Source organism: Vombatus ursinus, unplaced genomic scaffold (assembly GCF_900497805.2).
Source record: "Vombatus ursinus unplaced genomic scaffold, bare-nosed wombat genome assembly UNPS02004827.1, whole genome shotgun sequence".
NCBI classification, from domain to species: domain Eukaryota; kingdom Metazoa; phylum Chordata; class Mammalia; order Diprotodontia; family Vombatidae; genus Vombatus; species Vombatus ursinus.
The window spans coordinates 1,996,223-2,023,201 of NW_020944605.1; the positions used below are offsets into that span (position 1 = coordinate 1,996,223).

The 26,979-nt window shown below is 35.6% G+C and overlaps 1 protein-coding gene across 1 annotated transcript in view; it reads right to left on the minus strand.

Annotated features, from left to right (window-relative positions):
* DMD (dystrophin) overlaps positions 1 to 26,979 on the minus strand; it is a 2,133,690-nt gene that overhangs the window by 1,593,766 nt on the left and 512,945 nt on the right. The window contains exons 11-12 of the mRNA XM_027841994.1: positions 18,292 to 18,442; positions 4,084 to 4,203 (exon numbers count right to left, since the gene is read on the minus strand). Of these exons, the coding sequence (XP_027697795.1) occupies positions 4,084 to 4,203; positions 18,292 to 18,442 (271 nt within the window). The remainder of the gene's footprint in view (positions 1 to 4,083; positions 4,204 to 18,291; positions 18,443 to 26,979) is intronic.

A 26,979-nucleotide genomic window follows, 5' to 3' on the forward strand; every position in this document is an offset into this window, starting at 1 on the left:
CCCTTTTTAGACTTGTTCACTTAGAAAGGCAGGTAATGGGCTGACTGTGGTGGGAAAGGGAGGAGAAAAGTCTTTCTTAGAGAAATGGATTAAGGGTAGAAACCAAACTTTAACTGATTACCTCAAGTCTTGTGATGAACCTTGACCTCTCTACCTTTGGGAAGTGATCGTGTATCAAAGGACAGACACCTCTTTCTCCCTCCCTTGAAGAAACTGCCCCTATGATCCACCTTTCCTCATTCAGAAAAGACTGAGATATTGATTGCTAAGAAGAGACCCTTGCAATCGTTGAGGACAATGGTCAAAGAATGAACTGAGTAACAATTTTTATTCCAGAATGTTAACACAAAACTGTGTTTTAACATATTATGACATTTTCCTTTTTCAAGAATTCTTTGGTAATAATAACGATAGCTAACATTTATTTAGTGTTTACTATGTTCCAAACACTGCACTAAGCACTTTACAATCATTACCTCATTTAATCCTCACAAGGTTGGTGTTATTATTATGTCCATTCTAAAGATGAAGAAACTGAGACAAACAAAAATTGAGTGACTCGCCCAGTGTTACACAACTAATATATGCATGAGACTAGATTTGAAATCAGGTCTTCCTGACTCCAGGTCCTTTGCTCTATCTACCCCCCCTATAAAGGTTACCTCCAGTTGTTTTTGGGGAGAGAAATATTCATAGACATGGATGAATTATGCAAGCTTGGAAATTTCCCCAAGTTACAAATGGCTTGGATATTAGATGAACATTAATTAAATAAAATTGTTTCAAGCACATTTATGCCTAAGATGAAAGGCAAGTTACTTTTTTTTTCTTCAACGCTAGCATGCTATGATCATAGAGGAAGACACTCTCTTTGCACAGAAAAGCTAGATGAAACTAACTACCATCTTGCTGACATTTACAACTTTCTCTTATAGTATGTGATTCTTGACTGATGATTCTCTGGCTCCAGACTGCAACTTACAAGCTCATTCTCCTCCATTCAGACCTTTGTTTTATTTTTCTAATGTCCTCAGGTTTTAATCAGAATGGCTTTTTTGCTCATTTTCTGAAGTTAATTTGGGTCACACCCAATTTCTCTAATGGTTCCAGAATGGGTAAATTTTCCCCTTTATGCTATAGTTCTATCCTTTCCCTAAGAAATAGGTTACAGAATAATAGATTTAGAGCAGGAAAGGATATTAGAGACCATCAAATTCAACCTCCTCATTTTAATAATAAGGAAAATAAAGCACAGGGTATTTAGTTGATACAGCTACTCAGTGTCTAAGGAGGTATTCTTATTTTCCTGATATGTTGTGTCAAGTTATTTCACATATCAGTCTTCTTTCTCCCCACTAGATCTTTCCTTTTGCTTGAATCATTCTAAGAATGTCTTCTATTTTTTCTGTCTTAATCATTTTCTCTCACAACCCAAGGGAACTTAACTATTCCATGAGTTCCTTCATTTCTTCAAACAGAGAGATCAGTCTGCCTTTGTTTTAAACATTATTGATGATTTCTTCAAATAGGAAAAAAAAAGGACTTGCCTCATAACCTTCAGATTCCTACATCAGATATTTTATATTTTAGTAAGTTTATTGAGCCAGGACACTTGTTCCTTCACCTATATATTTCCATTTTGAACAGCTTCCCATATGTTCCATTAATTCTACTGGTTTATTCTTTGGTCTAAATGCTAAAATAATGCTGTCATTTTTCCTATATCCAACTGTGAGATTAAGGAAATAATATCAAATTCAGCTTTAATCTTAACTATTTTAATATGTCCTTTCTGATTTAGTAGGTTCTTGTTTATGCCTCTATATTTAAATCTACATTTTTTTTTAATCAGACCTGTTATTCCATCAGTGTAGGGAATTCTTAATGAGGAATTTATACCAATGTAGATAAGCACTTTCTCTGGTACTTATAGGTATAGTGTGTCCAGGCAATTGAGAGTTTAGGTGACTGGTCTATAGTCATGTAGTCAGTATGAACCTGGGTTCATATCTTCTTGACCCCGGGCCAGCTCTCTATAACTATGCCATACTGTCTGTCATACACGCATCCAATTGGATGCAAAGTGTTTGCAGGGAAGAACAATAGGAGTAGGGGCACAGGGAAAAGCCACCTATGCAAGAGGATGCTTAGGCAGAATCTTGAAAGAAATTAGTGATTCAAAGAGGAAAGTGTGAGAAAGGAGTATATTCTAAGCATGGGGATCAACTAGGGCAGATTAATAGATTCGGGAAGATGTTTATTGATCACATGTTCTGCCTCTGAATTCCCTGGCTGAACCTTGAAACTGCTAATAACCCATAATTTCCAAAATTAGAATTAAGTAACTTTTTTTTTTAAATGTAATACTGTACTGGCTAGAATAAAGCAGAATAGTATGCCATTTTTCATACTTTCAGGGAAAATAAAACATTGGAAAAATAATCCTTCAGTAGCTCCAGGTATATAAATACCACCATTTTGACACAACTATAAATATACACATATATGTATATACACTATCCATATCATATACATACACACATTCAAGCTTTTTAAACATGAATGAAACTCAGAGTCGTAACAGAAGGTAGCATGCTGTGCCCTCGCCCCCTCACCAACTTAATCATTTAGAGATTGAGTAGACATAGCTTTGTGGGAGATAATTAGCCTGGGGCATTTAACTATGAAAATGGCATTTCACCAGAATAAACAAAACAAAACAAAACACCCTGACATCCACTCATACACACCCGCGCGTGCACACACACACACACGGTAAAAACAAAACAAAAGATTAGATTTAAAAATTTGGTTATGTCTCAGGAAACAAAATACTTAAAATAACTTGAAGTTTATAAAAGCCATTTAAACCTAATTTGATAGGATTCTTTGCTATACCAATTTATAGAATACTAATTTATTTTCTTTTATTTTCTTTTTGCTTTTTTTTTTTTTTTTTTTTGGTGAGGCAATAAGGGTTAAGTGATTTGCCCAGGGTCACAAAGCTAGTAAGTGTCAAGTGTCTGAGGCTGGATCTTAGGTCCTCCTGACTCCAAGCTAGCGGCCCCTAATAATGTTTATAAAACAAAAAAAAAAATGAGTTTCACTTTCAATGAAACATTTAATTTATAGAATGTTTGTGTAAACTTTTAGAAAAAACACTATTTTATCTACACAGATTACTTACTACAAATGTGTTTTAGCCACTCGAGTATATATAAAATGAAATCTTTTTACGCAGTTGATAAGAAAAATAACTACTCAGTCTTTTCTCATCAGACATATGCCAGCTCATATTGTTAATTATTTCCACCACCTTATGATAGTAAAATTTGTAGTTTTATAGAGATGATGCTATAAATGACAAAAATGTAAATATTATAGTTGCATTTTGTGATGTCATGGCATAGTTTGGTTATAACATTATCACCAATGTGATTCAAGATATATCTTCACATAATGATTATGGGTTATGTTTCCAAGGATAGGATTTAATCCAAAATACACTCAAATTTGTATAACCATATGCAAAAATATAAGGGTTATCGTATCAAATTTTTCTCTTTTTCTTCTTTTTTTTTAGGCAATTGGGGTTAAATGACTTGCCCAAGGTCACACAGCTATTAAGTATCAAGTGTTTGGTGTGAGGCCGGATTTGAACTCAGGTCCTCCTGACTTCAGGGCCAGTGCTCTATCCACTTTGCCACCTAGCTGCCCCAAATTTTTCTCTTCCTCATAATTGATGATAAGTTTTAAGGAGAAAAGGTCACATAATTTTGTAAATGTCTGCCATACCTAATATTTATAACAACTATTTTCCACTGCTTATAGTTCAGTTATAGCAAATGGAACTCTTTCAATTATAGATGAGATCTTTTGCCAAAATCCAACATGCTAATGGATGAAAATAGTACACACAAAGTGAGAGGAAATCATTATCTGTGTGTAAGGGAAGAGGACTAATTCATTATGGGGCATTTTGATAAATGTAAACAACATTGATTTCTAGATTCCTTTAGGACAACTTAGAAATATCCTAAATACTCAGTTTGCTTTTTATTTTAGTAAAGATGTGTTAATTACCTGCAACTGTTTCTCCAGGGCAGCAGTTGCTTTGTCTCCACTAGTTTCATCCACCACCACCACCATGTGAGTTAGAGAATTAACTTTAACTTGTTCTTGCTCTAAGTCTTCTTGAAGCACCTGGAAAACAAAATTATAGAAAGGAGGAAAAAAAGTCCCCCATGAAGTCACAATATCTAGGAAAATAACATCTTAAATTGGATCATAAATGGCAATTATTATCAATTAATTCAAAAAAATACACCCAAAATGTTAACTTCTCATAGATGAATTTTTTTTTGTTTGTATAAATATATATATATATATATATATATATATATATATATATATATATATAAAATTCTACTGTTTTCTACCTAACTAAAGTGTGATTAATATTTTGGATGAACGAATTTCACCCCTGGAAATTTCATCTTATTTCTGATATTACTGTGCCAACATGCATTTCTTTATATAGCAGGCTACTGGAGGTAGTTCTACTTGTAGAAGTCAGTCAACAAATATTTCTTAAACACTATGTGCCAGGTACTATACTATGCACTGGAGATAGAAAGAAAGTTAAAAAGAGTCCTGCTTTGAAGGAATTTATTATCTAAAGGGGAAGATAACACGCAAACAACTATGCATAAACAAAACATATATAGGGTGAGTTGGTCTAAGAAATACTGTCTATAGTGTCTGTTTGTGGTAGCCTCTGGGAACATCAAGGCTGTCATTGCTCCTCCGGGAAACCACAGTCCACTCATCCTTCTGTATTCCATTGAGAGTTGGTTGAGTGAGACTGAAAAGGTGAAATGGAGGCTTAGAAAGACAGAGAGGCAGAGGCAGTGACCTCTGGTGTTTGAGAAGGATTATGCTCTTGTCTTCAAGACTTGTCAGAGCTGTCTTCACCTGTCCTAATAGGACAGCTTTGATGCTGCAATAAGATGTACGGTCTAGGAAATGTTGAACTTTCCCTCTCAGAACACTCCATGCAGATGGTGAAGTGCTTGCCTCTCCACCCCTTTCTGCTTGAAAAGGCAGACATTATATCCAAAATTTTCTGGTTCTTTAAACTTTTTATCTATAACTCTGCTTTAATAGGCCTTCTTGCCACTCGGATAAATTATGATAAATTATAACTTTTTCTGAGTTGTGAACTTCATTGTTATGAAGAGAAGTCAAGAAAAAAGAGGCTATAATAGCAAGGTATTCAGATAAAAGTGAAAGAGGCAGAGGCTTAGAATTTACCTTGATTTGGGGCTCAAGAGCTATAAGACTCAGTGATTTTTCAGCCCAGCTGGAAATGTAGTGGACCTAATCCTACTCCTAACAGGTCAGATCCCAGGGTTGACTGACTCAGAAAGAACTGCTCCATTTCTGATCTGGGCTGCCCCTACACCTCTCCTTCCCAAGGGTGTCCTACATCTGTACAAACTTATTGCAAACACCTGATTAGCTTAACACCTAGGCAAGATAACTCAAGCTACCTGAGCTCAAGCAATTCATCAGCTTCCCCAAGTACCAAGTAGTTGGGATTACAGATGTTCACCACCATACCTAGATAACTCATTGACTTTTAATATTTTACACACCATGTAAACCTTATGATTCCTACAAACCTCTCAACTATTCCCCAACCCCATACTCCCTGCAGAAAATAAATAAAACAGTGGCTTGGTAAGCAAGAAGACACTTCAATCAATGTCACTTCCTACTTTGTCTTCTGACTGCCCACCTCCTCTTAATGGTGGGTTAAATGGAGGCTTTGACTAAAGGAAAACCATGTGCCTGGCTTGAGGTGAAGGAAGGAGCTTGGTCCATCTACATGCAAAAAAAATAGCTAGTTTTATAATAATCTAAATATCTCTAACTCTGTTAGACTTACTTATACAAGATAATTGAAAATCATTCCAAGTAGATTTGTATGCCAGAAGGCTCATCATACTGTACCTCTTACTCTCCTACAACAGACCAGGAAGTACTTTTTACATATCAGATATTTTGGATTTTCTGCTCAAGTCAGTTCAATTTAACATCAGCTGTTTAGTCTCACCAAACTATGCACCAAGCATTGGTTGCATCAATGTTATATAGGAACTGACCTAAATTTTGAGCCATTCTATCCTCTACCCCTCCACTGCCTGAGACTGAGGTAATGCAGAGGGGATTACACCCTGGCAGTGTTGGGGGAAAATTTTGTATATATTTTGACCTGTGATTTTGAAGTAAATATATCTTTGTAAAAGCTAATTGATATTAAGTGGTTAAATGGAAGTGGAGTGCTATTTACTGGTCCCCTAAAAATGGAGGAACACAGTGAACTGTGGTTCAAGTCAGCGGCAGAGGAGACACCAGCACACCTTACAAACACCATCACTCCCTGAGAGTTTATATGACCAGGGTGGCCTAGAGATAGTGGGACCAGATAATGTATTCTACATGAATCAGAAGATCACAGAATTTTAGAATTAGATAGGAAGAACTTTAGATTCCTTTTTTAGACAGCTTGAAAGGTTTGGAAGGTTTCTCCCAACACCAATCCAATATCTTCCTCTCTTCAACTTGTAAATTCACTCCCTCTCCCCCCATTACTCTTATTTTTTTTTCATGTGGAGAAGAAAGCAAAGCAAATTAATTTCTCTAAGCCTATCCCTGAGCAAACTTTTGGTTACTGGAAAATATGATGTAACAATACCAATTATTTCTACCACAGATGTATGCTATTTAACTTTTTTTTACTGGACGTTCAACAGGACTTGGTAGTTTTCTATTCATCTCTATTTTACTCAGAAGATGAAGTTCAAAGTAAGACTTGACCTTTCTTCATCTCTCCCTCTTTCATTGGGGGATAGAGAGCCACAGAAAAATAGGGAGATTCAGTGGTAAGAAGATGATGATAGCTGACATTTATATCATTCTTTAAAGTTTGCAAAGCACTTCACATACAATGACCTAATTTGATCCTTAAAACAATAGATATTATTATCCTCATTTTACAGCTTACAAAACTGAGGCCTTGAGGTAGGATTTGAACCCAAGTTTTCCTGACTGCACATGCAATGCTTTTTCAGATATTCTATGCTATCTCCCTAAGTGGGGGTGGATTCTGTCTAGATAATCTGATTCAGTGTGTAGATTAAGTTTCTGTTTTCTTCTCTCTGTGCCAGGGAGTAAGAGAAATATATTAATCATCAATTAAAGATGGCTTAATTGACTATGTTTTCCTATCATCTGAAAAGGTGGGAAGTTCACTACAGAAAAATTAAACCTTGTTCTGCAGCTTCTAGCTACCAAGCCCTCAACACACAGAAGAGATATGGCCAATAGGCAATTCACTCCAACACATGAGTTAGGCTACCAAAAACAGGATCTGACTTTAAGTAAGTATGTAAGGCATAGAGAATGCTATAGAGCTATATAGAGAATATACTATGTGTTTCAGCCAATACCAAGTTTCAACTTTCCAACCTTATTTCACCTATCTGGGCTTTTACAGTAGTTTCACTCTAGGCAGGGAATTGCAGCTGGATCACTTATCCTAATGTCTCCCATATTCTCCTGCATCTATATTTTTTTATTACTTTATTGCTTCCCTCCGCTAAGGAGATATATCTATATCTATATATCTATATATATGTATGTATATGCTGAGAATATATTTCTGCTGAAGGATTATGTCTTAAAGACACAGCTTTGATTCCTCTTACTGTGGAGGAGAGACTCTCAATAGAGCTAAGAAGTACATAGAGACACAGGGGGTATAAAAAGAGACTTTGAGAGTAGAGAGTAGAGAGAGAGAAAGAAAGAGAGCCACCTATTGTTGTATCCGCACAATTCAATAGAACAGTGTTAACATGCCTGGGGTGAACCAGTCTTGGGGAACTTTTCCCTCTGGAAGAATTGATAGCAGATGGTGAAGTGTCTGTCTCTCTTTTCTCCCCCTCCCTTTGTCTGGGAGGGTAGATGGAGGGCAGATGTTAAATCCAAAGTTTTCCTGTTCTTTAATGTTTATTTACACTTCTGTTTAATTAGTCCTAAACTCCAGCTAAATAAAATGATAAATAATAATTACTTCTGTTTCATGTGCTTCACTATGGGGAATAGGAAGCCAGAGTGTAGAAGGCAGTGAGAGCATGGATATGTTTTTTCTTCATTTCTGGGATCTGATTGGGGATCTGTAACTGTATAAGGGAGAATACAATTAAGCATATGTTTTATAAAACTTAAGAAAACAGGAGTCTGATTCCTATTTTCCCCATGCCAAAATGTGAGGTAAAAATAGCAATGCCTATCTGGTGAGTCCTGAACTGGGATATGGGGTCATGTTGCTTTTTGCCATCATTCTACTTAACACAGGCCCAGATAAAGACCTGTATGGGATTGAGAAAAGGGTAGTTGACTAGAAAGTGAATCATCCTCAGTGGGAGGAGAAGGGGAAATGCCTGGAAAACACTAGCAACAGAGGAAAGAGAGTGAGATGCCTATTGTCCCTCCTGTATCCGTTTAGGTGGTGACTTTTCCACTTTATACAAGCAATCCTCATAGACTCACTGTTCTTCTACTTGGGATATCTCCCTTACTATTATTGCTTTTTCTTGGTCCAACTGTCTGCCAAATCCTAAAGCTAATCACTCAAATGGTGATTTCTTACTTGAAATTGTCTTTGATCTCTCCAGCCAGAAGTGGCTTTTCCCTTTTTTGTACTCTCAAGCCAACCTGTAGTTTCATGTACTTGTTTATATTTTCTTTCATATTGTATTCATTTGTGTAACAATCTTATCTGTGATTCTAGATCATAAGCTCCTTGATGGACTGATATCTTTCAGCATATAAATGTATATTTTCCAAGGAAAAATTACATGTATTTTAAAATTCATTTTATCATATTTCTTAATTCATCTTTTTTTGAATAGCAGGTCACTTCAAATATATCCCAAATTATTTTATAGTTGAATGATTCATTTACATTGGCATACATTTAAGAGAAGAGTCCGAGTCAATGAAGTAAAGAGAGCAAAAGTGTCTCTGTTCCCTTGTTTCTCCCTGTCTCACCATTTAAAAAATTTTTTAAAAATAATTTATTCATTTTTATTTAAAAATTTTATTTAAAATTTAAAAATTTTTATTTAAAAATAATTTATTCATTTTTATTTAAAAATTTAAAAATTTATTTTATTTAAAAATAATTTATTCATTTTCAACATTCACTTCCATAAGATTTTGAGTTTTAAATTTCCCCCCTCCCTCTCCTCTTCCTTCCCCCCCGCACCCCAAGAAGGTGTGCTTCTCCCTCATAATTTCTGAAAACAAGACAGTGCTTATAGAGGAAAAGGCATCACTTACGGTAGTTAAGTTTAAAAAGAAATTTAGGGCTTCTAAACTAAGGTAAAATTGAGGAGGCAATTTTAAGTAAATCCATTAAACTTTTTTTTTAGTTAGTAATTTTTAATTTTTATTTCATTTTATTTTAATAATAGCACTTGGGATAGTCTATAACAACTTGGCTATGCTTGCCATCAGGTGGCAGACTCAATCTCTTGCCAGGCCCTGACTGTCCGTTTTGGTAGGACCTGCCTGAACGTGAGCTTCACCGGCCTTCAAGAAGCCAAGATTACTCATGGCATAAGGCGGCACTGGAACAAGACCTGAGTATATTCACTGTGTATTGTTTTCTAGTATCCTTATCGATTCAGAGATCTAAATCTTATGTTCTCCAAAATACAAAGTTCATAAGGGCAAGGACAATGCAAGCTGCTCTATCTACAAGGACATGCATCGGACTGGAGACATTAGAGACATATAATAAATACTTGCTTAATTGAATTTCCATACTATAGTCTTTTGTTGACATTGGTCATTTTTTAATTCAGGGAAGATAAATAATTATAAAGAAGGATAGTTTTGTGGGATTTTTTTTAAATTATAACAATGACTTGACCCTGCAATGGTGCTGTGGGTACACCAGAGCACTTGAGACCATTTGTCCATTTAGGGAAACCCAATTCCCAACTGGAAATCCCGTTTCACACATTTTATGTCTTGCTGACAATTTTATGTGTACCATATGTTAGCATGATCAGGGACGCAAGGCAAGCAAAATGTGGGAGCACTTAGATAGCAGATGCTGACAATTGCCCTCCTGAGAGTAATTGCCTTGTTCCTATTGAGGCTGAATGAAAGTAGAAAATAAACTTAGTCCGGTCTTTGTGGCAGGTGTTCCTAAAATGGCTTTTATGTTATGGCAGTAAAGTTGATTGGATTACTAGGAAGGAGGAAAAAAAAATCTGAGGAAGAATATGTCTTAGTAAAAAGAGCCAAGAATTAGGAGACAACTGGATTCAAATCCCAGTTTCAAGACTTACTAGCTATGTGATGTTTGACAACTCACTCTTTGAACTTCAGGTTTCTCTTCTGTAAAATGGGGATAACTATATTTAGACTACCTATTCCATGAAGAGTGTTATAAGGAATTATTGTTGTTCAGTCATTTCATTCATGTCTGACCCTTGGCAAACATACTGGACTAGCTTATCATTACCTTCTCCACCTCATTTTACAGATGAAGATACTGAGGCAAACAGGGTTCAGCGACTTGTGCAGTCACACAGCTAGTCAATGTCTAAGGCCATATTTGAACTCAGGAAGATGAGTCCTCCTAACTCCAGGCCTGGCACTCTATCCACTGCATCACCTAGCTGCACTAGAATAAAAGTAGTTTACATTTATATGGTTCTTTAAGCTTTACAAAGAATTTTTCTTATAAATGACAGCTAAGTGGCTTAGTGGATAGAAGGCCAGACCTAGAGTCAGAAAAATTATTTTCCTGAGTTCAAATTTGGCCTCGGACACTTACTAGCTGTGTGATTGTGGGCAAGTCACTTAACTCTATTTGCCTCAGTCTCCTCATTTGTAAAACAAGCTGTAGAAAGAAATAACAAACTGCTCCAGTATGTTTGCCAAGAAAACCCCAAATACAGTCTTAGAGTCAGACATGACTGAAAAACAACTGAACACTTTTATTACCTGGGCATCTCTTATGCCAGGATGACTTTCTCTCTGTGCCTGTTTTTATTGTTTTTATCCCTTGGAAATTACTGTGAATTGTGCTGTGCTGCAAGAAAAATGACCTCTTAGTTAAGGAGTTTACTAGTGTGATGAAGACTGTGACATAAGGTCAGACACCTCTGTGTCCTTGGCAACACCTTTTAGCTCTTTCCCATCATTTCAGGTGTGCCTATGGCCAAGGTTGTGGCAACCTGGAAACCAGGGCAGGAGGCTCTGATAACATAACCATTTCTGTGTTTTCATTAATACAGAATTCCTGCATAGATTTCTGCCCTGCAATCTTTTTTTTTCTGGAAAATTGAAAATTGACAATAACAGAAGAAATGTCTGAGTACCATTTCGTGAAAAATAACCTACTGAATGCATTGTTATAAGACACATCCTTCTTGCAGCTTCTACTGGAAGCAATAATATGACTTGATTACTTGCAGCCTTACCTGTATCTAAATGCTATTTTTTAATTATCTTTAATGGCTGGGGGGAAGAGGGGAAAGGGAAAAAGAAAATCAGAGATATTAGGAAGGAGTGCTTCAGCCTGAAAAAGACTAGAAGGAAGGGTTAGCAGAAACTAAAGAAAGAGTTACCAGTACATTCCTCTATAAATCCAATTGATCTTCCCATTTAATTGTAATTTCTTTTTTTTTTACTAATCTGAACAATTTTAGAATTTTAGAATTGTAAGTTCTTTTTTTTACTAATCTGAACAATTTTAGAATTTTAAAATTAAAGATAGCATACACTGATGGTACCATTGTGAGTGATGGACCTGGTCAGCACTGACATGGCAATTAACACATGGTTTATATACTTTTTAATAAATATGTCTTTTCCCCCCTTCTTTTTCCTTTATCATGATCATCAATCATTCATTAAGCTTCCCTAGAAATAATGAATAACATTAATTATTTCAACAGAATTAGGTGGTAGTGAGAAAGCTTCCACACTCTCTATGACCTCTCAAGGGGAGGGAGATAATTAGTTACCCAGTGACCCTTCCCTCCCTAGTACTGCAGTGCCCGCATTGCTATGAAGATTAGAAACTCAAGAAGACACTACCCCAGAGTTCATCAGTCAGCGCTGTTTTTGAATTTGGACTTTTGGGATTGTGTTTGACATTTTCAAGGAGACTGGAGAATGGAGGAGAATTCAAGAACCGTTTTTCTTCTTGCGTCCATGTAAGCAGCCAAGTGGCAAACACTGAACCAGGTCGTCAGTTCACGTTCCCTTGTCCTTTCCTTCAGAGACTCTGATAGGTTGACACTGAAGGTGCTGCTGGTGCCACTAGTATGTGGAGTGGGCAGAAGCTGAGCCCTAGAGAAATGGCAGAGGACTGCAAGTGTGAGTAAGTGAAATGATACAACTGCCCCGAGTCATCTCCTGATTCTCCTGCTTCAGTGATGCTTAAAGGGGCAACTCTTATTAACTGTCTGACTCCTTGGTGTTCTGCCTCTCCTTCCCATGAAGGGGAATGGGTTAAAAGTAGGAGAAGCCATTTCCTTCTCTACAGTTAGCCACTTCTTATGCAAAAGAATGGCTCCTCTTCCTTTTGCTCATTGTCATTTTGTTGGTATTTTATTTCCTCTTGTATAAAAGGGTCAGTTAGGTGGCACTGAGTAAAGCACTGGACTGGCAGTCAGGAAGACCTGAGTTTAAATCTAGACTCAGATGCTTACTGCCTGTGTGACTGTGGGCAAACATTTAACCTCTGTTTGCTTTCTTTTTCTCCTCTGTAAAACGGAGAGAATAATTGCATCTACCTTCCAGGTTTGTTGTGAGGGATCAAATGAGATACATAAAGTGCTCTGCAAACCTTCAAATGCTATAAAATGCTAGGTTTTATTATTGTTATTGTTATTATTATTATTATTATTAAAAGAAAAACAGATGGCTACTAATCTTCATTCTGTGATTGATAGGTAGAGATTTGGACAAAGGCTTGGATCAGGGAAGCGAAAGAGAAAACAATATATGTATATGTGTGTGTGTGTGTATACATACATGCATACATATATATATATATATATACAAACACACACCCACACATATATATGTCTGTATATATGTATATATGTGTATATATGTGTGTATGTATATATATACATATGTGTGTGTGTGTGTGTGTGTGTGTATATATATCTGCTTCAGCCTGACTTTGAGGGAGTGAAGAATGGCAAGTAATGAATTCAAGTGGATATTATAAATGTAATGGAATGAGACAGGACCCCTAAACCAAAGAAAGTCCAACTTTCTATAGGCAGCTGAATTTTTAGCGAGATTACTAACATAACTGGAAATTGACTCTTTGATCTAACAGAAATAAGTTCTTGAGGCAAAGGTCAGTCAAGACTGAGGAAAGTGGTGGAATCTATCTTACTTTGCATACTTTACACATGAATGTATGGTATTCTTAATCAGTGCTTATGTATGGGTGTCTTCTTATAAAACTGGTCAGTACTAATAGGTGTATCTCACTGACCTCAGACTTAGGAAAACTTGAGTTTGAAACTGGCCTCAGATACTTACTAGGTGTGACTAATTAATTGAGCAAGTCAATTAACTTCTGCCCATCTAATTCCTAGGACTGTTGGGAGTATCAAATGAGGTATCTGTAAAATGCTTTGTAAACCTCAAAGTGCTATATAAGTACTATCATTATTTTTTAAATACCGTACCAGAGGATATTCCTTTATTTGAAGTTCTATTCTTTACATGTGAGATCCTCTCCTCAAATACTTGTTATAAGTCCCCTGCACCAAATTTCCACGTGGGGCTTTTACAAGCAATCTAACATTTAGTTGTCCCCAAGTTCTATGGGCTCAACCTACTTGTTCAATCATCTCTCTCAATATTATAGTAATAATAATAATAATTAATAATAATAACACTAGTTTACAACTAAATTTTTGCAGACATATCAGTCATTTTACCATAAGTTGGTTTCTACTTAGGTCATCTCAAGTAGATGACAATGTATTTTGTTTCCAATTGTTCTCAGAGAAGTATTTCCCAATCATTCTTGGCAACTCATTTCTATGATTAATACTAGATTCAGGAAAGAGGTAATAAATTAGTTAGATAAAATTTGTGAGACTATGGTGTTTACTGAGAATTTCTTGAGGACATAATGCACTATCTGTATTCAAACCTGACCATTCTTTCTGACGCTTGAAATAAGGAAGGAAAATGACAGAACACCAGACCTATAAAGGAACTTGGAGATGTCAGTCCAATGCCCTTATTTTCTAGATGAGGAAAGTGAGGTCCAGAATGATTTAATAGCTTGTCCCAAAACACACAGATACTTTGTTAAAGCTAACACTGGGCCACTAGCTAGCTATGACAGAATACCACAATTTCCCCAAAGAATTGAATGCCTTGATCAGTAAACAGAAGCTTTAAGCTCCATCTCATTCTTCCTCTGCCATGTGACAGAAGGCTTCCCTTTCAAGGAGTCCCCAATTCACTTTCTGTCCATTAATGACATCTCAATTCCACTTCAGTTTCCAAATCCTCATGAGTGATTGCCACTCCTTTAGAGGAAATTCTCTAGTTCCTTATCAATTTCCAAACCTTACTAATAAAAATTGCTCTCTCAGGACTGAAATTACAAGCCTGACTTCTGTCTGACACATTCCACAACAAAAACGAGAAGGTTCAATCTGTTCAGCTTCCCAGAGGTAATCATTCTTGGGTCCCCTCTTCTTAATGTGAAGCTCAGTTTTCTCCCAAAGGCAATAGTAATGAAAAATGACTGATCACTTCCAAATTTTTCTGCAAATTGAAATTTCTGAAACCACATAAGGCATAAAGGATTCGGTGAATTTAATAGCACTTTCCAATATAGTATCAATTGCATGAAGTAACTTGATTACCAATTTGAGAGCAATGAGTCATCTTCCAGGTATTTCAAAGTAGTTGAATTTCCAGTTGGCCACATAATAAAATGTTATCGAAATGAAGATAACAAAGGGCACTGTCACAAAATATGTGGAACTCTATCTGTAATATTCATGCAGCACTTGAAATATTTGCAAACATTTTTATCTTGACCTCCAATTACTACATGAGGAAAGAACTTTCCAGCATGAGCAGAATTTTAATCCAGGACGAGGATCACATTCTTTTCTTGCTTTTTTGTCAGCACTGGTTTCAATAAAAAAGCTGGAGGTGACCCTAAGATTTGATATATGCCTCCACAGTGCTAAATGGTTCAAATATTATATTACTTGAAGCAAATATGGATGCCTAGGGAAGGGAATACTATTCTAAAGACTTCAGTGACATGCTCATATTTTCATTGTCAAAACTGTGAAAGTTCCCTATTTCATCCATCTACCGTATCCTGCCTGTTCTTTAGGGGAAAACTTGTATATGAATCATGAGGGCTTAAATAATGCTACATTCTGAACATTTTCACCTAAAAAAGGATAGTACATTTTTTTTATTTTATTAAATACAGCAAAGTTTTAAAAAAATCACCTTTGTTAATGTGTACTTCTGAGAAATTAACATTTATTTTTTTTAAATGTGACTAAGAGTTCTGTTAATACTTTTGTCCATATCCACCACAAGAATTTACCATCAGTTTTCTTTTTTTTTTTCTGGCCTCTCTCTGGTAGCATGTCTTAATTTTTATTCAATTTTGTAATGTGTTTCCTACCACGAACTGGATTTAAGCAATATACTTGCAAGTGGTTGGAATTTTTTAATGTCCTGGAAGTAGGTAGAAAATTTGCTCCCCAATTTTCAAGTCCCTCCACTAGTCCTCTTCCATAACGGAAAGAACTGGTCAGTGCCACAGCCTCCTCATCTAGCAATAATTTCCTTTGTGAAGAAAAGGGCAGCTTCTATGCAGTATCTATCTGTCTATCTATCTATCTATCTATCTATCTATCTATCCATCTAGTTATGTATCTGGCTATCTCTCTAGCCACTTATCTATATCTGTCTGTCTATTTATTTATTTATTTATTTTTGCAAGTCAGTGGAACATGACAATTCAGATTTCAGTGCAAAGGGTGATTGCATGCTAAGTATAGGGTGCTTTGGAATTCCAGTGTTTACTCTGTCACATCTACTAAAAACCTACAGTGAGGCGTACCTGTCTATCAGGGATTCCTAGAACATCATGGCCTCATAGGCTTTCTGATGACTCTCAAAACAGCTTCCTCTTCAGCCCAGTTGCCCCCTCCCTTTCTAACTGACCCTACAAATGCTGTATTTGTCCATGTAGAAAAATACCAATTATAATCACTTTCAAGAACTGTTTACCATTTATGATTAATTATCATGTAGTACAAGAATGGCAAGGCACATTATTAGATGTCTGTCTTTTTTACTTTTTTGTATGTTTTATTCTATCACAAAAACTAAATTATGTTCATGTATGCTAAATTTTCATAGATAATTTTCAGTATAGCAGGGTCATCTGCTCATAACTTTAAAAATAAAATAAAATAAAAAAGGAGACAATGCTAGTTCTCCTTGGTAAACACAAAGGACAGGTACATAATAAACAATCTACATAAGAGTAGGAGGTTTAAGATTCACATAGGGAGACAGTCGAAACGCCTGTCAGCGGGTAACATTTGTTGAATTGCTGTCTTCGAGAAAGACATTAAGCACACTACTTGAAGCTGGGATAGCTAACTAGGATAATTAAAATGATAGTCTGTATCTGGATACCTATAACTAGAATAGAAAGACAAGGGGGTTGTCCTAAGATACTGAAATTTAGATGGCACTGATAGTACTCACAGTCCTATAGTAGAGGAATAATAAGTGAGCTTTACTCTGTGTAAGCAAGAATACTTAATTAAAATAGGATGGAATTAGATGAAATGCTACCTTTCTTTAGTAACCAGAACCCCAGATGAACTCTCTACCTAACCAAGATCTCTCTGCTCCCTGAAGTGAATTTGTGTTAAAAAGTTGATATAAAGATCCATTTTGTACCACTTGCTTTGGCCAAAAACTTGCTAGTTAATGGTTCTTAACTGACTAACATCAAAGGTAGAAAAAGCAGTCTTGGCAAAATTTGCTAGTTTTTAGGGTGATAAGGCTGCTTTTCTTGGCTAATGCTGGCCTTGAGTTATGGCCTGACTGTTTTGTTTGCAACACCAGTAGGGTTCAATTCCATCTGCCAGAGCAAGGGATAGGAGACTCAGTGCATAAGGAAAGCTTCTACAGCCTGAGCAATTTAAGAACGCTGTGATATCCCAAAGTCTTAAACCCTTAGTGTAGCTTCTAATAGCAGTCACTGTGGAACTGTGGTGGGAGAGAGAGATAGAAGGACAATCTACAAGGAAAAGAACTGAGGACGGCTAAATCTTCTTCCATTAATAGCAACAGTCAGGAAGCAGAGCAAAAATCAATAGGCACTCTGTAATAACAATAAAACTCTTATAACTAAGACACACACACATATACATATACACCTATATATTTACATACTTAATATATATTGCATGTTCACATATTCTATATATTTACACACAGACATTCTTATGTGCACTCCCATAGACTCATGGTTCTCCCCAAAAGACCACTTGTCACATCTTAACAGCAAAACTCTGGAATACTTTGAACACTTAACCATGCATAGAATGCAATGAGCTTTATCCTAGACAAATGATGAGGATATCAAGCTCATTCCAAATGACTAAAAATGCTTGCTAGCTACAGAATTTATAACAGCAAATGAACATAGAAATATAATGTGGGAATAATAAAATCCAAAGATGCTGCATTTTGTAGCAAAATGCTATTTATAATTGCATATTTTTCTTAGAGTTTAACTGAGGTTTTAGACTTTTAGATTCAAGAATTTAAGGAAAAAATAAATCTCAATAATATAAAAACTAAATTTCAGTCTAATCTCTATAAAATCTTTCTTCCAGGTAAGTCAGGAAATTTAAATAAATTCCACATTCCAATTGTTTTACTCTGGTGATGTGTTTGGATTTTTTTCAAATATGGATAGTCCATTTTGTTATTACTTGAATAAAGGAAAACTCAAATCATCAACTTACATTTTGTTTAATTCTGAGCAGAAAGCTTATTGGATTTTTTTTATAAATATGCAATATACTTAGGTATATACGCATAAATATATTCATACTTTCCAGAAATAGAGAAAATGACATAACTTTTATATCTAACCTTATGTTGTTGGATTTGGCATTTTAGGTCTTCAAGATCAGGACCTAGGGGGTCTGCCTCCATTTTCTTTGTCCTTGCTTCAGTTTCTGATAACCAGTCAGTTAAATGTGTTAGTTGCTGGTTCTGAAGATCCATTAAAACTTTATGTAAACTGAAAAATAAAAACAATTAAATTATCATCTAAACTAAATATGGTTTAATTATTAATATTCATATTACAGTGCAGTGAAAATATTATTTGATAGGTTTTTTTACACTATGTATTTCTATTTCAGCATCCTATATGAATTATGCAAAGTAATCAGAGTGACTTATAACCAGATATGTGATGAGTTCTGTTCCTAAAGGTGTGAAGGGGAGGAAGGGATGGTTTTCTACAACAGTGAAATGATTACTTATATGTACTCTCATGAAATTACATATCTTTGAAGTATTAATTACATATTATCACAATAATTATTCTTTCCAAATATGTAAAATAATTAACAATTTCTTGTTCTGATGTTACTAGAAGTATCTAACTGAAACATCTGATTCTACTATAAACTAGTAGTTAGCTATTACACATATACATATATGTATAGATATATAATGTTAATTATATATGATATAAACATGTACAGCATAACATATAATTATAAAAATATAAATCTCATATATCAATGCATTATATGTGTGTGATTATATTTATATATGTGCATGTTCATATTTTTTTTTCCTCTCTAATAAATACTATGTTCTAGTGGAGAGAGGGCCAGCTTTGGACTTAAAAAGTCCTGAGTTCAAGTCTGACCATGGTGAGTCACTTAATTTCTCTTTTTTTCCAGGCAACTCTATAACACTAAATTACAGATGAGTTGATAAGTGTGATCGCCAGTAATAGGAAGAGAAGTTACAAACCTCGAGTTAAGTACACCAATGGAATCACAGACTTATGAGACCATGCCTGTCTTTTTTTGTTTTGTTTTTGTTTCATTGCCATAGACTTTAGGATGAAAAACTTTCATAAAATTTGGAATGCAATTGTGCTCTATTTAAAAAAAAAATCAAATTCCATGCTAAAAAATGCAACAAAATAGCCTATGACAATTCACATTTGAAAAATGATTATTCACTTTGTAAAATCATTTACTGCAGTGTAAATGCATTCTACTTGCATCTGCTGCTGTGCCTGGTTTCAGCTCCACAGAACAATATGTCCCTCCCATTAAATTCATTATTTCTAATCTTATCACCATGCTGCTAACTCAAGCTGATTGATACCACCTTCCTCAGCCTCCTCTCCCTTCTGTATGGAGGGCTGGATATTGGAGTACCAAAATCCTCCCAATGCCTTCCTTTATAGAAGGAAGAAACTGGACTTTTTGGTCTGGTGCAGTCTGCATCTGCTGCTCTAACTGGCTTCAGCTCCAAGGAACAAGATGGTCCCTAGTCTCCCTCTCCCTCCTTTTGTGAATTTTCTACCTTATAGATTGTATGTTCCTTGAAGATGGGGACTGTATTTCTTTATATTAATTGTATCTCCAAAGCTTAGCATAGTACTTGGCACATAGTAGGAACTTAGTAAATGTTTATTGGATTGGATCGTTCATTTAAATTGGAGTCCCCTCTCTGGCATTTAACAGATAATGTTCTAACTGCAACATTTTAGTAACACAACTCTTATACAGACTGATTTTTAATATACAACCCCCTCTCTAAACTTACATTTTTTACTTTATTAAAAAAGGGATAAAAAGGTTGTTATTATTTGTTTGTTTGTTTGTTTTCCTTTATGGGGGAATTCTCTATTGTAACATCTTTCAAATGTCGAATCAAACACTGAAACTCACTAGGATTAAAATCTTGAACAGAAGATGCAGTCTTTGGCTTTATAAAACAAGAGTATCCCTAAAGAACTGATCTGACAATAAGTTGTTTAAATGATCAGATAAGATGTATTTGTTTGTATTTGTTGAGTGAAATTTCCCCTTACATTTTCTTATACTTTGGTATCAAGTAAACTTGAAATGTCAAAATATATTTATATTAAAATTGAAGAAAGGGCTCCAGAATGTTTTTCTTTAAGAAATATGTCAAACTTTGAGTCAGTAAAATGTCTTAAGATGACATAGCTGTTTTCTATAATTGTTAGAACTAATATATTATTTCTGAACATTTTCAGCTTTTTTGACTATTCTAATGATGTTTAATATAAAAAAACAATGTCCACTTAACTTTTCCCCACATTACTGTTAATTCCTTTTACTAATGAATTCATTATACAATTTATAAACTTTAAATCCTGCGTTGTTAGCCAGGTAGGATGGGAGTAATTTGTATTTTTAGTGTTTTGAGAGTTTGTTCTTTTTTTTTTTTATTTGAGTTGGGTAAGAACTTAGGTATCCTGTAGTACAACTTCTATATTTCTCAGATGAGGAAACTGAGGCAGAAAGTGATGAATTCACTTGGCCACATATCATATAATTAGTTAATGGTAGAACTAGAACTCAAGTGCTATGATTTATGGTCAATCAAGAACTTTTCATTAGGCATGACCCATTAGCCAGGTAATAAGTTAAGGGTAGATGAGAAAAACAAAAACCAAAACATATCCCTGCCCTCAAGAAACTCACATTCTAATGCCGAAGCCAGTATAAAAATAACTTGTACATATTTAACTCAGTAAGGTGTTTTGTAGCATTTCAGTATGCTGGGCTGATGCAAATTTTCCTTGTTGGGGAGGCTGGAGAGTTTACTTCTGACTTGAATTATTGTTTTTGTTGTTGATGTTATTTGTCCTCATGCTAGAAGAGGACTAAAATGACATCATGATGTTGGGGTCAATGTACTGGATGTCTGGCTAGGGCTGATTACATGTGCTCAGAAGGCTCTACCTATGGTAGAGCACAAATAGCACAATCATGTGGGAGGTAGATATCTCTAAATTTATGCATCTTATGTTTCTTTTGAGCTACTGTAATTCTGCTTTGTTCATAAAGCATAGCACTTTCATTGATGCGGGCATGCTATGCCGGACAATCCTGTACCAGCATCTCCCATGTCTCACAATCAACATTAGTTTTTCAGAGAGACCTTGAAAGTGTCCTTGTATTTCTTCTTCTGACCACCATATGAGCGGTGAGTTCTCTGTAAAACAGTCTTTTTGGCAAATGCACATTTAACATTTAAACAATGTGGCCAGCCCACTGGAGCTGTACTCTCTACAATAGCATTTGAGTGGTTGGCAATTTAGCTCAAGGAGGGACTTCAGTCTCCAGTACCTTATCTTGTCAGTTGATATTCAGAATCTTCCCAAGACAGTTCAAATGGAAGTGATTCAGTTTTCTGGCTTTGTGTTAGTATACTTTCCAGTTTCACAGGCATACAACAATGAGGTCAGCACAATGGTTCTGTCGACCTTCAGTTTCCTAAGCAGTTTCCTCTTCTCTCCCACACTTTCCTTCTGAGCCTCCCAAACACTAAGCTACCTCTGGCAATGTGTGCATCAACCTCATCATCTATGTGTGCATTGCTGGAAAGCATACTGCCAAGGCAAATGAACTTATCCACAGCATTCAAACTTCTCTATTTGCTGTAAGTGGTGGTTCCAAGTATGGATGGTGTGGTGCTTAGTGGTGGAGAACTTCTGTTTTCTTTGTGTTAATCATTAAGCCAAAATTAGCACAAGCAGCAGACAGCTGATCCATATTTTGTTGCATCTCACCTTAGAGGCTGTATTGAGTGCCCAATCATCTGCAAACAAAAAAACTGTGCACCAACTCTTTCTCCACTTTAGTTTTGACTTTGTAGCCTTCAAATTAAATAATTTACCATCAGTGTGGTAAATGAACTTGACGCTGTTTTTGCCCTCATTGAAGGCATCTGACAACATTACTGAGAACATGTTTAAAAGCATGGGAGCAAGCAGAGAGCCCTGTTTCACTCCATTGGTGACTGGGAAAGCACAAGAGCATCATCCATTATCCAGAACCCAAGCAAGCATGCCATCATGAAACTGCCATACATACTAATGAGCTTCTCTGGGCACCCAAATTTTGCCATGATATTCTTCAAACCCTCACAACTGACAATATCAAAGGCATTAGTTAGAATGATGAATGATGTGCACAGACCTCTGTTCTGCTCCTGGCATTTCTCCTGGAGTTGTTGGGCAGCAAACACTATGTTGGTGGTCCCTCAGTGCTTTATGAAGCCACACTGGTTTTCCAGTCAATGACCATACAAGTGGAAGATCAGTCAATTAAGGAGGATGTCACTGGACAACTTTTTTCCTTTAACTTTATATAGATAGGCAATAGGGGCATCCTTGAATTGGTTCTGGCTGGCTAACTCAAAGCTGAATGGAACTCTTTGACTTTGAATACCTCTTTTTAAAGGTATCCAAAAGAGAACTGGTGACTAGAGACTCAACCACTCTGTTTTTAGTGGATTTTTTTGATGCCTTCACTGATGGTGTCAAAGGAAAGCCAAGATTGTGAGGGGGGTGGGGCTTGGACATTCTCACCTCTGAGGCCATGTGGCCTCCTGAAAATAGATCTCAGTCCTTTGCTTGCCTCAGGACTCGTTTTTCCACTTTAAGTGAAAGAATCTGAGTTTAAGACCTTATGACATGACTGAAATGACTGAACAACAAGAAGATCCATACAGTAAACTACCATACACATGTAAATTCTTTAGGTTCTTCTTGTCTAGGCCCATGCAGTCTCTCTCCAAGGGCTTCTACTCTTTCACACAAAATCAGGGAATATTTTTCTAGTGACTGTCATGGATAGATTGACCTCAAAGGAACAACACAACAGAAAACTGGGGGTGGATTCCCAGTCACAGGAGGCCCGAGATTGTGTGGTTCATATATCTGAGCATTTTGTCTACAAAATTATCCAGAATTTCTACTCTGCTAAAAGCTGCCTCTCCTCACTCTGAGACAGTTCACTAATCAACTAGATCTTACTACTATCATTGGAGGGCTACAACACTTTCCAGATACATCTAATTGCCTCTAACAGGAGCAGCCAAAGCTGAGAATGTGTTTCAAATATATAATTTAAATATTTATTTCCATCTGCTGAACATTGCCCCACTCTCTTGAGCTCCCTATTTGACACATTCTTCTTACTTGACTCAAGTGATGATAATTGCACAGTGTTTCTTCCTGTTTACTTCCCATTAGGGAAGTATCTTAAAGCTGTAAGCTTTATCAATCATAAGGAGCCTGAAATAATGAAAACTGGAATCTTAAAACTGATCTAACAATTAGTCCAGGCAGGAGTCATCCAGCTGACTCCAAGAATAAAACCTGGCAGATGAGCAGGAAGAGATTACTAAGAAAGTAAGATCTAGTTCCCTGTAGGACCCATATAACATATAAATCTTCCCCTTCAAATATGTTATTGTGACCTTCTTGTTAATATATCCTTATAATATTCAGTGGTTAAATGCTTAAAATTCCATACAGAAGGGTTTTGTATACATCACTTCCTGGACCTTTGTAGACAACTCTGCCTTTACTCTAGCCATCTCCTTAACTAGGTGGTTTAGTACATCTAAAGCTGGGCTTGGAGTCAGAAAGACTTGAGTTCAAATTCAGCCTATGACATGTCCTAGCTGTGACCCTGGGAAAGTCACTTAATCTCTGTTTGCCTCAGTTTCCTCAATTGAAAAATAGATACAATAATAGTTTATTAAAATGCCAGGTTGTTGTAAGGACCAAATGAGAAAGTACTTGCAAAGCACTTAGCATTGTGTCTGACATAATTATCATTCAGTCATTTTTCACTCATATCTAACTTTTTAGGACCCTATTTGAGGTTTTATACTGGAGTGGGTTGCCCTTTCCTTCTCCAACTTATTTTACAAATTAGGAAACTGAGGCAAACAGGGTTAAGCGACTTGCCCAGAGTCACATAGCTAGTAAGCGTCTGAAGCCAGATTTTAATTCAGAAAGATGAGTCTTCCTGACTCCGGGCTAGGCATTTTATCTACTTGGCCACCTAGCTGCCTGGCCTGACACAGTAGGCCCTGAGTAAATGATTATTATCTCCCCACTCTCTCTCTTTTTTCCCCTTCCCATCAGGATCCCCTGGTCCCTAGATTCTGAAAAGGGATTTTTCAATGTTATCTTGTGTAGAACCAAGCTTTCATATCATTTTCTGGCCATTTCCAAGCCAGACTGCCACATACCATGGTTATTCTTTTCCCTTTTTAAAGTTTTACTTTATTTATTGTCTTCCTAATTGGAATGTAAGCTCCTTGAGGTCAGGAATTATCTGACTTGCTTACCTGTATATTCCCAGTACTCAGCACAGTGCTTGGCACATAGTAAATGCTTAATAAATTATTCATCATTCATCATTCAAAAAGTCTTCTCTCACAAGTTAAATTGGAGAGCAGAATGATGAAGAATGGTGTGAGGAGAAAAAAAAGAGCTGTGAGAGGAAGAAGCTAATGAGCCAAGTCCTAGGGCCAGGTAAATGAAGAGAAGCAAGCTGAGACAAGTGTCTCAGATCATTTTGTTTCATTAGTTCTATGAAGAAAGTATTTGCTAAACAAAGGTAAATGTTAACCCAGGTCCTGTCTGAATTACCACCAAATCCAAATTAGTGAATTGTGAATTAAGGAGATTTTAATGCTAACTTACTGTCACCTTTAAGCCCCAACAGCAAAATTCACTGTCAATTTTTATTAGTGTTGTTACGATTTTAAAATAATTCTTAGCTACCTCCTTAAGAGGAAGTGTGGTCCATGAGTCAGTCATCGGGACTTGAATCCAAGAAAACTTCAGTTTAAGTCCTACTTTTGACCCATTGTGTGACCCTGGGTAAATTATTTAACCTCTTAGTGCTCTAGATGAGTAAGTCTAATATAAATTTCAGAGGAACTGCTGACCTGCATTGGTAAGGGGCATTTCCTCTTTTGGAAGTCTCCTATGCCAAAGAAGTAATAAGTCCAATCCCCCATGGGTCAAGAATTGTGTTTCAATTTTTAGGTTTCAATGCCACCATTAATGAGGATCTCTGTTACTGAGCAACCTATTCATTTTATAATTTATCTGATACAAAAGCAAAAGGAACATAGATTTGATACAGAACACTTATAGTTCACAAGTCAAAGTTAAACTTCTTATTTATAAATCAAAAGTAATCAATGAATTATATTAATATGAAATACCCAATACATTATAAATACATATGACTATTCCCTGTAGTCTTTTATTTAATCAATTTTTTAAAAAGCTGTCTTTTATTTCCATTTCACATTCTGTATATGAAATAAACACCAAAGAATAGGAGAATAGGAAAGAAGATAAAATCATATATTGCTCTGTAACTTGGAGGCATATTTAAGTGCTTTGGAATATATAACTAATTATAGAGAGAGATGATCATTAACTGTTTCATTTGACTTTAGTCAAATGAAATCATTAAAGTTGAAAAAGCTTGAATTTAACATGTTTGATTTAAAAAAACATAAACATAAATGGGAATCTGATTTGGAAATTATATTCTTTTAAAATTATACTACACTGTTTAAGCAATACTTTTCTTTAGATGTGTGATGTTTCTTAAAAGTAAAAATATCTTATCTAAAATAAATAAAAATAATACCCTAAAATAGAACAGTAGCATTTGGTGCTACTTTTACTTTTGGAAACATAGCAAAGGAACATAAGGACATATTTTGATATGCCTGAAGACAGAATGACAGTTATGGACGGACTCTATATGAGCACATTAGTGTTTTTCTACTGCAAATGTTTGCAGCACTTATCAAAACTCAATGGGGAAAAAAGAAACCTTAATGAGCTTATAATCAGAATGAGGATGATTCTCAGAAAACATTTAAACCTCTGTTTTTTAGATACTTTAGAAATATTATTTCTGTATGATGATTTGATCACTAGTTTATAGTAAAGAAATAATATTCTGAGAAGTCAATATCTATCCTTGTCTGGTAATCTGCTGTACAGGAAAAATAAAAAAGGACCACAGAATAAAATACTTTAAATTATAATATTGATTTGAATGCTTATAATAATTTCCTTTATGCAGGAAAATTACCACATAAACAGTTATCCTCACACTATTATTACCAATAAGTACTGAGCCAAACATCTTAGCTCTTATTCTTAATATAAGGAATTTCTTCAGTAAGGTTCGTAGAATTTTAGTTCAGAATCTTAGTTCAGACTTCTCATTCCACTGATAAGGAAACTGAAGCCCCAGATAGAATGAATGACATGCCTTAGGTTATATAGCTTGCTTTATACTACGTCTAAATTAACCATTTAAATCAAAATGACCAGTTAATTAAAATAATTAAAATGATGGATTCATTTGTCAAATCAACCTATTAACACATAGTTGTAGTGTCCTTTTTATTGATCTCCTTCTCTATGTCCTAACCTACAAAATCTCAGGCTTACATATGATTTATTCATTCAAAAACATTTACTAAGTGCCTAAATATTATGATCAAGGCCCTAGAAATACAAAGGCAAAAAAGACCCTGCTTTCAAAAGGCTCATATTCTACCTTGGGAATATAAAATGTTTATATTAATATAAAATGTATATAAAGAAAATCTAAGGAAATAAACATTTATGTAGTACTTACTATATTCCAAGTACTATGCTTAGTACCTTTTTTTTTAAACAAATATCGTCTTATTTCATCCTCAAAACAACCC